The sequence below is a fragment of the Marmota flaviventris genome, chromosome 19, assembly GCF_047511675.1.
Source record: "Marmota flaviventris isolate mMarFla1 chromosome 19, mMarFla1.hap1, whole genome shotgun sequence".
Lineage (NCBI taxonomy): Eukaryota > Metazoa > Chordata > Mammalia > Rodentia > Sciuridae > Marmota > Marmota flaviventris.
This window is the reverse complement of record NC_092516.1, coordinates 19,632,743-19,646,263: the sequence shown is the minus strand read 5'-3', so window position 1 is coordinate 19,646,263 and position 13,521 is coordinate 19,632,743. Positions and strand designations below refer to the sequence as shown.

The window sequence follows — 13,521 nt, the reverse complement described above, 5'->3', positions numbered from 1 at the left end:
ACAAGAATGGGACCCAGTTAGAATGAGAGTCATTCCATGTTGGTAAAGCCACATCAAAATGTGAGGAAGGGAGGGAGGAAAGGGTACCCACCGAGCAGAAAACAGGCCACCTCGGTACCCCTAGGTGTATGTCCACAGAGCACCAAGGCTCCAGGAAAGCCCGCACTAGGGAAGCGGGGGCCGTGTGATAAGTAGAACAAATGACAACCAAGGACTGGAGTGTGGCTCAGGGGGAGGGTGACTGTCTGGAACGCACAGGCCCTGAGTTCAAGACCCAGCGCTACACACACACACACACACTCTCTCACACACACAAACACACACACACACAAACACACACTCTCACACACACAAACACACACACACACTCACACACGCACACGCACACACACGCACACACACTCACTCTCACACAAACACACACACACACTCACTCTCACACACAAACACACACGCACGCACACACACACTCACTCTCACACACAAACACACACGCACGCACACACACACTCTCACACACTCACTCACACACACAAACACACACGCACACACACTCTCACACACACAAACACACACACACACGCGCACACACACACACGCGCACACACACAAGAAAGAACAACCAAAGAACAGAGAAAACAACGAAGCAGAGAGATTTTAAATGTGCCCGACAGTGTTGGAGGATTTGACAGGGCCTTGCAGTCTGTTAAGGGAGAGAATCAATGAGAAATTACAAATAAAAGATGTTAATCATCAAAATGAAAAAAACATCAAAAGATGCTGGAGGAAACACTGACAAAGACAGATAGGAGATCAGTGACGTGGACGATCAGGCAGAGACACTCACCCAAACACAGGAGTGGGGACAGGGAGGACTGGCGAAACGTAAAAGGCCATTCACGCTATTGGCAAGGCTTTAGAGCGACGGGCTTCCCCAACAGAGGCACAGATTAAGATTCCCTCACAAGGTTATTTACAGATTTCTTGCCACATAAACCAAATAAATTCCTATTATTTAGGTGAAGGGTCAAGAAATTACAATCACAGGCTGAATGTGGCCAGACACTTTTTAAAATAAAGTTTTATTGGCACACAGCCACACTCACTCATTTACATATTAACTAGGGCTGTTTGCACTCAGTGGCAGAATCGAGTAATGGTGACAGAGTAAGACTGAAGCGTTTATTATCTGCCCTTTATAGGAAAAAAAATCGCTGACCCCCACTTCAGGCTCTTATTAGTTGTGTTTCTGTTACTTGAAGCCAAATGCACTCCTAACTAAATGATGAAGGGAGGCGCACAAATACAGAAAGCTCTAGAAAAATGAATATCCAGTTAATAGTAGTTACTTCTGGGGAGGGGAATGACACTGAGGGAAGATCGATGGCATATTTTAATTTATTGTACAAACAAGAATTGTAAAATAATGACAATAAACTCCAGTTGTTTTGTAACTTGATTTTTCTAAGAATAACTGAAGCTCTCACCATAATGGCAAAGAACGGACTGCTGACACACCTGAAAATACGAGTAAGTCTCACAGACACATTTAGCAGGGAAAAAAGACATAAAAAGTACTCACACTGTAATTCCACTTGTATGAAGTTCTATCACAGGCAAATTTATGCTGTCAGAGTCAAGATCACGGTTATTTCTGGAGAGGTGTTACCTGGGAGGGGTCTCCTAGGGCCCAAGGAATGCTCCACATTGCTGATGTGGGGAGTGTCAGCTCAGGTGTATTCCTGCATAAGTGCTCATACAATTCTACTCCTAAGTTGTCTATTTTGGGGGAGCTGGGGTTGTGGCTCAGCGGTAGAGCGCTCGCCTGGTGCTAGGTTCGATCCTCAGCACCATATAAAAATAAATAACTAAAAAGGTCATCTACTTTTTTATACATAAGTCATACCTCAATAAATAAAAAGTTAAGAATAATGGAAGGTACTCATTGTCCCTAATTAAAGGACAAGTCTAATTCTGAAATATATGTAATTGTACAGGAAAAAGTGGGAAGGCAACATATAAACAAGTAACAGGTACGATCCAGAATGGGGGAGGATTTTTATGCCTTTCTGCATGTTCTAATCTCACTGCTGTCGGTGGCATTAGTCTGGAAACCAGGGACTCCGAGTGTCTGGCCCACTGGGGTGGGGCTGCAGGTGTCACCACACCTCTGCTGCCCTCTGCCCTGAGCCCACCACCCCAGTGGACAAAGTGGGAAGGACCCGGGGCCGAGTGGAAGAGCAGCCAGCCCTGGCCCTGGCAGGTGTGGCTCCGGGTATCTTACATGTGCCACTCTTTGGACTCCCTGGCCAGCCCACCAGGAGGTACTATTTTCAGTTCCATTTTGCAGATAAGGACACCGAGGCACCAAGGTTTCAGAACTTTCCAGAAGTCACACCATCCTTGAGTGGTACTGCCGGCATACAAACCCAGACAGTCCAGCCCAGACCCTGGCCCTCCACCACTGCTGTTCTATTTTTTTTGGTGACAACCATCTCCCAGGTGTGAAATGAAATACAAGTGACCCAAAGAACATTTTTTGAAACAATTTAAGTTTCTACATGTTTCTTTTTCTTTTTTTAATACTGAGGATGTAACCCAGGAGTGCTTTACCACTGGGCTATGTCTCCAGACTTATTTATTTATTGAGATGGGGACTCACTAAGTTGCTCAGGGCCTCCCTAAGTTGCTGAGGCCGGCCTCGAACTCACAATCCTCCTGCCTTGGCCTCCCAAGTCACTGGGACTGCAGGCGTGTACCACGGTGCCCAGCTGAAAGCCACTTGGAGTGACTATGCCATCTTGGCTCTGCCATTCCCTCCACAAAGTGGCCATGCAGTGGCGCCTGGCTTTGCCCGCCACCCTTTCCCCTTTTCCACCCTTTCTCTGTGGTCCTTATGTTCCTTTGGGAAGACGCCCCTCTCTGACCATCTTAATGTCCCCAGGATGGTGCCAGACTGAGCCTGGCTAGTGCCACAATGTGCCAGGCCCTCTTCTAACCCCCCCACCCCGGTGACAGACACCCATTCTACATGTGAAGGAACTGAGGCTCAGTGGGTAAGTGTTGCGCCAGGATCATCCAGGCTTCCTGGCTCCAGGCCCAGGCTCTCTCCCGATGCCATTTCATCTCCACGCAGTCAGCCTGGGCAGCTGGCAGCCGTCTTACCACTGAAAGCCTGCTGAGAACGGACCCGTTGTGCAGGACAGCAGGGCGCAGAGGGCTGAGTCAGGACACCTGGATACAGCCATGCCTGCTGCCACCCACCCTGGGAACAGATTCCCTCTTTCACCGAAGCTGGCTTCAGGAGGGCTTCTACCATCTGAGCAGGGTCTGGAGACCCGGCCCCCGGGCCCCGATGAGGTTACAGTCAGAACTGCTGGTTCTTGCCAGGCCTGGGGAACCCAGAGGAAACAGAGGCCCTCAGAGGAGAGAGGAGTGTCCTCACGCTCAGTGACAGCGGCAGCACGGGGGCCTACATGGCCTGGTGTGCTCCAGGCCCCTGCCCGAGACGGAGGGGCAGTCCCCAGGGCTGCCTGTGACCTGGAGACACGCCGTCCAGGGGTCACTCGCAGGCGCCTCCCTTTCTTACATCATACCACTCTTTTCTAATCATATTCCACACCCCACAAGCTGACTTCTCCGAGTGTAGGGAGCAGGTGACAGGGACACTGTAAAGGCAATTTCATGCCTGTGATTTGAGGACCGAGCGAACTTTTCGGATGCTCTGTTGAGGGGCCCGTGGCTTCGCCAATGCAGGCCGGGAAGGGAAGCCGTCGTCTCACCTCCTGGTCCAGCTGCAGCTCTCGGAGGGGCTCTTCCTCTGGTTCAGTCGGTGCCGGGAGCTAAGCTGGCCCAGGAGGCCCCAGACACGTCACTGTCCTCCCTGGCATTGCATCAGAAATGGATCCTCTCTGCTTTTCGAGGTTCAGATTTTGGCCCTGCTGCTGTTAAACTGGGGTTACGGGGGCTGTGTCTGTGTATGTGTCTCCTGCAGCTCCTACCTGCTTGCCAGAGCCTGGGGCAGGTGGCTGATTCAGTCACAAGGTCATTCCCAAGGGGGACAGATTACATGCCCCCCCCCCTTTTGGTACCAGGGATTGAACCCAGGGGTGTTTAACCACTGAGCCCCATCCCCAGCCCTTTTTATATTTTATTTAGAGACAGGGTCTCACTGAGTTGCCTATGGCCTTACTAAGTTGCTGAGGCTGGCTTTGAACTCACCATCCTCCAGTCTCACCCTCCTGAGCTGCTGGGATTACGGGGTGCGTCACCTCGCCCGGCACATGATGGTACCAAATGAGTGAGGGACACTGGCCCAAACGGAGTCCTGCTCTTTCCCGGCAAGACTCACCCCTCACCTTTTGTCTTTGAAGGATCAGCTTTATCACCAAAGCTACTTTCCCTGCCACTCCTAAATCACAATCCTCAACATTTACTGAGCTGCTAGTATGTGCCAGCCCCGTTCTCAGCACTTGGCCCACGTGAACTCACTGACTCCTCACCGCAGTGCCGTGCCACAGGTTCTACCATCCCTACCCTTGAGAGGGGAGGTCGAGCCACGGCGAGGTTAAGTCACGTGCCTGGCCGAGGAACCCAGGCTGTTTGGTTCCAGGGCTCACAGGCTCAATACTTCACTGTCCTGCTTCCAACCCTGCAGAAATCACAAGTGGCCAATGTTGCAGGGGCCCTACCCACTCCAAGTTCTCTAAGTTACAGAGACCAAGACCTCAAGAGTCAAAAGGACTGGCCGTGATAACTGGGAATTCATCTGGCAGTTGAACCCAAAACGGATTTCGCTCTTGTCTGCCCAGAAACACAAACTAAGAGGTTTCATTCCAGGAGAAGTGCCCATCTGGAACGTCAGCTGTCCTGCAGGCTCCCGTAACGCTGCCTCGCTAGCCTGCATGCCTACTTGTCTTTCTTCCTCTTTCACTCACATGTTTTGAGGCAGGTAGTGCTGGGGACGGAGCCCGAGGCCCTGTGCCAGCTAAGCCCGTGCTCTGTCGCTGAGCTGCACCCCCCTCAAAAAGGGCAATTGGGCTCTTGTAAATGTGGAGGGACAGCTCCCGGTGGCCCAAGGACTAAGCTGCAAGGACACTGAGAACTGCAGGGAGGAAGGGAGAAGGGCCTGCCGTCTTCTCACCAGCGGGGTCAAAACCTACAGGAGAGTGGCCAGTCCCCCGGCCTCCTGCAGGCAGCCAGGACGGGGCTCTGAGCTAAGGCTGTAAGAGATTTTCAGAAATCGAGGCGCTGGACATGCCCCCAAGTCCTTCCCAAGAGACTGACCCAAGGCTTCAATGCGGGAACTGCTGCCAAGGACAGCCACACTTGAACTTGGCCAGCACTCAACAAGGTGGCCTCGAACAGAGAGCTCTGCCCCTCTTGTGCATTATTAGGAGATGAAGTGGACACATTGATCTCAATGAAGCACACAGCCTTTGATCCATTAATTCCACTTTTAAGAAATTTAACCTTTGGCTATTTCTGCACATGTGCACAAAGATGTGCTTTAGGACACTCTTGATTCTTAGGGTAGCAAAAGACTATTAATAGCCTAGACATTCATTAACCAGGACCCTCTAGTGCATTATGCAATCATTTAGCAGCAAAATCCCATCCAAGTGGACATGAAATGTATGACCTTTATACGTCTCACTCTGGATGAATATTCATATTTTGCTGCACATATATTAATGTATTTGATAACAGGACACTTCTCTAGGCCCTACTAGGATGGTCTCTTTTCTTTCTTTCTTCTTTTCTTTTTTTTTTTGGGGGGGTGGTAATTGGGGATTGAACCCAGGGATATTCTACCACAAAACTACATCTCCATTAAGCTGGCCTCTAACTTGGGATCCTCCTGCCCCAGTCTCCTGAGCAGCTGAATTAGAGGCATGCATTACCGCACACAACTGGTATTAATGAAGGACTGGGTTCTGGTATATCTGTAATGAGATAAAGCCATAAAAAGAATGAGGTCTGCCCATGCAACCTGCTAGGAATGTTCTCCAAGACACAATAAGGTGTAAAACTACTAATACTACTACTAATAATAATCCAGGAACAAAATAATGGGTGTCATTGCCATGTTGGACAAGGAGGGCGTGGCTAGGTGGCACAGGAGACAGAACACATACTCTGCGTAGTTGGAGACTGTGGAGTATTCAGGGAAGGGCACAGAAGGAGCTGACTACAGTGGGAACTGAGGGCTGGTGTTAGAAGCACTGGATCCTCAAACACCCCTCCTCCTCCTTCTCCTTTGTTTTCCTTTTGTGGGGCTGGGGAGGGGTCTCATGCGGACGAGGCGAGCTCTCCATCACTGAGCTACCCCATACCTTCAGTCCCACCTGCCTTGATGAATATTCTCACGTGCTGATTAGCCAGGGGACCAGGCTCTCCCTCTGGCCTGTGAACTGAACTCCTAGATGAAGAGCCACCAGTAGAGAGAAGCGTCAAGACAGCAGCAAGATGCTGAGACGGTGCTTGTGGTGGTGCACTGAAGAGACAGAGGTGGTGTCCAGAAAACCTTGTGCCTGCAAGCACTGTCTCCTTTCCTGTGTTCCCCTGAGACCTCTGTCTCCTCCTCTGCTTGGGAAAAGTGAAGGGAGCCTCTAGTCTTGCACCAAAGTCTCTGCTAATAACAGGAAGTGGCATGTGTGTGCACGCCCATGCAGAGGGGAGGTGTGGCGTTTTCTAGGTGGGAGAGTTAAACGACTTCTGCAGTTCTTTACAAAGCGAGCGCGGCAGATGTGAGCACTGTCAACAGCAGTTTTGGGGATCTTCAATCAACTGCAAAAGATGGCAGTCCATGATCACAAGTGGCTGTGAGGGTTAGGAATGGGCATCGGGGGCTAGGCTGCCGGGGGACACACACAGGAAAGGCTGGAGGGGTCCGCCTGTGGTCTGGAGGGAGCCAGCAGGCCCCTGCAGGGGGAGGAGCAACGTGCCCCTCTCGCTGCCTCTCTCTCTTTGGACGCCCAGGACGGGCGAGTGCTGTGCTAGGTGCCTGAATGCATGGCTGCCCTCAGCTTCTACGCCAGCTCACCAGAGGGCATTAGAGACGGTCACAGGGGTCCAGGGACACGACGAGGTCACACCATGGGATCTGCGGCTGATCTCCTTAACTCGGGGACTCGGGACCTGCACCACAGCCCTCCGGGCACATCCTGGGTACTAACCAACAGAGTGGCAGGGGCCTCCATGGCTCTGCACAGGAGGACATGACCCCAGCCCCAGGCCTGTGAGCTGCACAGTGCCCTGGGCACCAGCGTGGACCCTGGGGAATTGGGACTGAATAAAGATTTCAACCTCCTCAGTGATTTTCATTCTTTTTTTTTCTTTTTTTTAAGCACTGTATGATAAATTGGCTTCCTAATGATTTTTGAGTAAACTACAATGACCACAATTTCAAAAGCATTAATAATTCATGACCAAGGGCCATAAACACTCCATAATCTCTGCAGGCAGGAACCATGACTACTTGTTAGAGATGAGCCAGAGAATATTTTTACCCGCTGAACTGAAAGAATTTACTGACTTTGCGCAAACTAACTGTGCTCTGATTTCCAGAAATGACTGTGACCCTTCCCAGGCCGCAGCTCAAGCCGCCTCTCCCAGGAAGTCCTCCTGGACGGGCGCTGCCAGGATCCCGTATGCAGCTGACTCTTGGCTTCCTGACGTGCGTCTTCTGGTGTCTGTGACGCGGGGAGCACAGGGGCTCTGAGCCAGTGGTGTACAGAGTGCCTGGTCCAGAGCCAGGGGCCACCTCATGCAAGGAAGCCCTGGTTCACACCCACACCGCCATGTGGCACCTGGGGGGGGGTGGTTAAGAAATGCTGACATCGAGGCCTCGCCCCCAGAGGTTCTAGTTTAGTGGCTTGGGAACGGACCTTGACATCAGGGCGTTTAAAGTTTCCAGGTGGTTCCAACAGGTGGCAGTTGGGGACCTCTGACAAAAAGTGCCGGGCCCTGTGGGGACATGGTCACTGTGGACCTGCTTGATATCAAGCAGGTGGGGGGCAGGGATGGCAAACTGGGGACCCCATCTGAAGGGGCAGCCACACTGATCATGGCCACTGCCCATGGATACTTGGTAGGAGTAAGGACTCAGTGGTTCCTTATTTTTCCAAAGAAGCCAGGAGATGGCGTGCGGAGGTGAGCCCAGCCTCGTCCAAACCGGGACACGCCTGCTTCCCCCAAAGCTGTCACAGGGTGTGGGCCAGCCTCCCTCTTCCCCTCACCAGGCAGGCCCAGGACCACTGGGAGGTGTCCCCAGTCCCTACCTGGGGGGGACCCCAGGCACCCCAGCCAGGGAGCGAGCTGGCCACGCGAGCTCAACGCGGGCCCAGCAGCTGTTCCAAGCTGCTCTGGGAAAGAGATGCTCATCTCCTCCCTGCCTTTCCTGGGGACGGGGCCTGATGTGGACCTGGCATCCTGCAGAAGCCACAGACTGCGGGGGGAGTCCCTGCTTCACGGCCCAGGACTTGGCGGGGAGGCTGCTGCGACAGAGCAGAGGGCCGCCCCTCTGCGCCTCTTTCTTTTGTTTCTCTAACCAAACAAAACCCCGTGCAGAAAGGCGGCCCCCTCTTTTTTCAGAAGCCAGAAACCATCTTAAATCTCTTAAGTCTCCGGGTTGAGCCTGGGGTGGAGATTAACAGCCCGGCTCTTTGTTTTCCTTCCAGCACTTTCTAGAAGAGGTAGGAGCTACAGGCTCCTACATGCTCCCCAGCAAGGGGAGGAGCCTGGTCACCAAGGAGGGGAGAGCAGCGGTGGCCCCGCCCTGCGGCGAGCTTTCCCAGCTGAGTGCCCAAGGTGGGGGAGTGGGGGGCGCCACTGCTCCATGACCCAAGGCTCCGGGGGAGGTGGCAACGAGTCCCCTTGAACGCTGGTCTCCACCGCTGGCACTTGCGGAGGGGGCTGCAGGCTATCAGAGCAGGGGACCCAGGCTCGCCCAGGTTAGATGCCCACCCAGGCCACAGCAGAGGCCCACCCAGGCCACAGCAGAGGCCCACCCAGGCCACAGCAGAGGCCCACCCAGGCCACAGCAGAGGCCCACCCAGGCCACAGTAGAGGCCCACCCAGGCCACAGTTAGAGCTCAGCGGCAGCAAGACGCCTGCGCTGCTCCCGGCCCTAACCAGGTGGGTGGACTGAGGCAGAGGAGCGGCCCACGCTGCAGAGGGGACAGGCCCAGCAGGGCCCCGGGGCCTCTGCAGCCCAAGCCCAGCACACCTCCTCAGAGCTGGCCGAGAGCAAGAGGAAAGCAACAGAAAGAGAAAGAGCCAACTTTTGGGCCATTTTTGAGCCCTGGGACCCAGCTGACCTGACAAATGCCCTTTGTCACTGGAATGACATCACTGTGCCATCAGAAGTGTCAGGGTGAGTGTCGATGACTTCAGGATCAGCGGGTATCCATCATGATGTCACACACTTCATTCCCCGCCACCCCTGCACCCACGTGCCACTAAATGAAGACTAATTTAAACTCCCATGAGCTTGGGACTTGCTCCGAGGGCCTGTGGTGACCTGCGTCCTTGCCATGGCTTCCCACCCAGCTCAGGCTTCGAGAACTTGCAACTTTCCTTATTGGCGTCGCTCTGGCTTTGACCGTGTTGCTCCCTGGGCCTGGAGAACAGTCCTCCCTGAGAGGCAGCCTGCAGTGACCTTCGTGGACGGTGCTGGCAGTTGGGGGGCCCAGGGCCTGCACGACCCTCCTGCTTCCTCTGCCCACTGTGACGATGCTGCTCCCATCTCTTCTGACCACACAGTGCACACAGTGACTGAGTCCCCGTCCCCGAGGCCTGACAGTCAGGGGAGGCTTCAGGCCAGCCACAACGTTCTGTGGCTCCTTCCCTCAGGAAGTGAGGCCTGGCCTCCCCCCCCTGCCCCCCCCCCCCTCCCCTGTTCTTACTCTGCCCCACCCCTGGAGTCTGGGCTGACCTTGTGACTTGCTTTGAAGCTCCTGGACCCAGTGAGCTTTGCAAATATCCTTTCGTTTTAAAAAGTGGCACGAGTGACAAAGTGCCAGTTGTGGACCTGTGACTCAAGAGGTCTTGCAGCTGCCACTCTCCTACTCTCAAACCCAGATGCCCCACATGGGCAACCCTGGCCAGCCTGCTGGGAGATGAGAACCTGTGGGGAGAAATGACACCCCGCTGGACCCCAGGGTGCCCCCCGGGGAAACAGCAGTGAGTGCAGACGCAGGGGGGTCCCCAGAATCAGCAGAGCCAGCCCCTCAGCACAACCACCCGGGAGGCCCAAATTGCCGATTCATAGAACCAGGAACCCAATGCACATTTTAATCCACTGAAATCGGAGTGATTTATTACATGCAGCTAACTGATATGATCTGGAAGACATTATTGTTCTAAGTGACACTGGGTTGACAAGTCTAGCTGCCAACTCTAATTTGGTCTAGGATCCAAGTTGAGAACTCAGTAAGAAAAGAAGAGAAGACCCAGCATACTTATTTACCACCCAGCTCCCCAGCTCCTTTCAGACACAGCGGCCTCCCCCTGGCCCTCACGAGTGGCACGTTTACCTCCTTTTTCTCCCGAGAGCAGGAACGACTTCTCTGAGCCTTTCGCAGGGTCTGACCTGTGGCGGTTCAAAGGCAGAAGCAGAGGTTGAGGCTGCTGGGAACAGCTAGTTTATCACCGCAAAAGCTTTTTATTTGCAAACTGAATAGACAGGACCGATCATAATCAAATGATTTTAAGAAAATGTAGCCTATTATTATAATGGGAAAATGGCACACTTCTGAAATACACCAACGGCAAGAAAAACGGTGATTCACACGCTCACGTTATTTGACTATAATGAACAAAGCTCCAGCCCTTTAATCTGCAACATTATCTGCTCTCTGAAAGGGCAGACGGACTGTGGTTTTCCCAGTCGAATTACATTTCTATTAAATTGTTTGGAATTATATAAAATGCCTTCCCCTAAAATGCCTTCCGCTGTGCGCACACACATAAACCTGGACGGTGCATAGCAATGGGCCGCGCCAAAGCCCCAATCTCACCACTTGGGTGACGCTGCCCTTGTGAATCAGCAGTAATCACCTGCATTTCACATAATGGGCAATTTCGGAGAGAATTGTTGCTTTTCTCGGAAAACTTGAAGACTAACATTTGAAAGCATGCATAAATTCAACTCAGAGGCATCATCATGTAAATACGCCTCTCCAGGTGCCGTCTCCACACCTTTTCTGGAAGGGTCCACTGCACAAGGCTCCCTTGATGGAAGATGAATGAATTATCTTGGTTTTCAAATATAAAACAGGAGCCACTGTGCGTTCCCAGTGCAGCTCCACAACTGCCCAGCTCTGCTCCCAGGTGGCTGTTTGTGAAACTGTCACAACCACAGGGCCCATTAGACAGGGGCACTCAAAAGGCAGGAGCACAAAGGCTTTGGGACAGCACGCTGAGAGGCACGAGGTTGGGATGAGGCGCACAGGAGATGCTTGCCTCTAGACAGGGCCACTCACGGGGGTCTAGGCCCCTGTGGGGGGAGGGGCGGGGTCGCGACTGGTGGTCAAGCCCCTGGGAGGATGATCTTTCCAAGAAAGCGGGACTAGGGGCGAGCAGAGGCCCCAGGAGGAACTTCTGGCAACAAACTCTGAGGCCATTAGAGAAAAGGAGTCGGGGGACGTAGGACAAGGATCGTCACCCATCACAGTAGAAAGCAGAGTTATCTGTCGCTAGAGTTCCCAAGTGGAATGTCCCCCAAAGGCCCCCGTTGAATCCTGGTCCCCAGCCCATGGTGCTGCTGGAAGGTGGGGGACCTTTCGGGGGTGGGCCTGGAGGAAGGAAGGAAAGTCACCTGCAGACAAGCCCTGGAAGCGGGTGCTGGGACCCCGCTCTTGCTCTCCTGCGCGTCCCATTTCCTGCTCACCCTGGCGTGATTGGCTTCCCCCAGCACATGCTCCCGTCCTATGGTGCTGCCTCGACCCAAGCCCGACAGCGACACAGCACCAGGCACCAGGCCGTGGAGAAGGATGCACAACTGGATCCAGAATGAACCTTTCCTCTCTCCAGCTGACTGCTCCGGGTGTTTGTTACAGAGGCAGAAAGCTGGCGAGGCGCCTGCTCAGCTAACACCGACTAGAGACACTGCCCTCTGCTGCTTCCCCCTCCTCCCAGGGAGTGAGGACCCAGGGAAGCCACCAGGGCACATGATCCCAGGCCTCAAATCTCAGAATGCAGTACCAGGGACAGACCCTGATTCAGCCCCAGGCAATCAGAATCCCCGCCCAGGAACTTGGAGTTGGTTGAGACAGAGATGGCCAGGACAGGGCCACCTTCCATTATGGGTGAGCTCTGATGTTGTGAGTAGCCACCAGCCACCAGCCACGGGGCAGAGTATAAATGACGGGATTTCGAGACAGAAGGACTGACCTGAAACTGACTGTGTGCCTGTTTGTGACCCAGGGACACCTGTGTATGACTGTCTTCTGGGCCCAGAATAATGTGCAGTGGATAATGTGGGGTGCTGATGGTGGGGCAGGCTGTGGCGGGCAGGGGTGGGGGTGTACGGGAGCTTAACTTGTCTGTGAACTTAAAGTTGCTCCAAAAAGATAAAATTCATTAGCCAGCAGGAGTGCGCACGCCTGGATCCCAGCGACTCAGGAGGCTGAGGCAGGAGGACCGCCAAGTGCCAGACCAGCCTCAGGAACCCAGCCAGATACCGTCTCGAAATAAAAATAAAAAGGAAGTGCTGGGGCTGTTGCTCAGGGGAGGAGCACCTGGGCTCAACCCCTAGTACCACTCAAATGATCAAGTCAATAACAAAAAACAAAGTTTATTAAACACATGCACAAAACAACTAAAAGAGCCCACTGCTCAGGGGCTGCGAGAGCCGGCTGGGCTGACTTGATCCTGACCGGATGCTCGGGAGCAGGAGCCAGACAGAGCCGCTCCCATAAGCCCTTGGGCACACTGCTCTGGCCGCCAATCTGCAGATTCCTATCGGGCCCCAAGGCCGGCCAGAGACCACGAAGTACCAGGCAGCCAGCCCACGTGATGCTGGAGGAGCCCGCAGACGGGCCTGTGCTGGAAGGGACAGAGCGGCTGGGAGGCCAGGTTGCTGACAGACAGGGGGTTCAGTGGGAACAGAGACACGTGACAGGCCAGCGGGACCCAGCAGAGCCAGAGAAAGGGCCAGGAGCAGGAGGGACCCAGAGCCAGGCCAGGGGTGCGCACGGCAGCCCCTTTATTTGCTGGTCACACTGACTCCTGGGGGACAGCCCAGGGACCTCTGATGAGTCATAGGATCTCTCTGGGCCAGAGCTGCCTCTGATTTTTTGTTTGCTTTAAATGAGAGGCTGAATCTTCTCTGGGTTTGCTCTTCATCTCCAAAAATTCCATACACCAATAAGCACGGTAAAAAAATAAAAAAGAAAAACAACAGGTGAACTATAAATACAAAATATTAATACAATGACTACAGCGCTTAACTGCTGAAATTTGAAGGCAGATCTCTCTACTGGAGTTAATTAGAAGCGTCTTTATTCATTAAACTGG

At 53.4% G+C, this 13,521-nt stretch overlaps 1 protein-coding gene across 4 annotated transcripts in view; it reads right to left on the bottom strand.

The window, feature by feature from the left end:
- Katnip (katanin interacting protein) overlaps positions 1-13,521 on the bottom strand; it is a 141,700-nt gene that overhangs the window by 112,831 nt on the left and 15,348 nt on the right. For 3 of the 4 annotated variants that reach the window (XM_027948690.3, XM_027948688.3, XM_027948689.3), the window contains exon 2: positions 10,539-10,594. The exons of the other annotated variant lie outside the window; for it this stretch is intronic. In XM_027948690.3, coding sequence (XP_027804491.3) covers positions 10,539-10,594 — 56 coding nt within the window. The remainder of the gene's footprint in view (positions 1-10,538; positions 10,595-13,521) is intronic. 4 annotated transcript variants of the gene reach the window in all.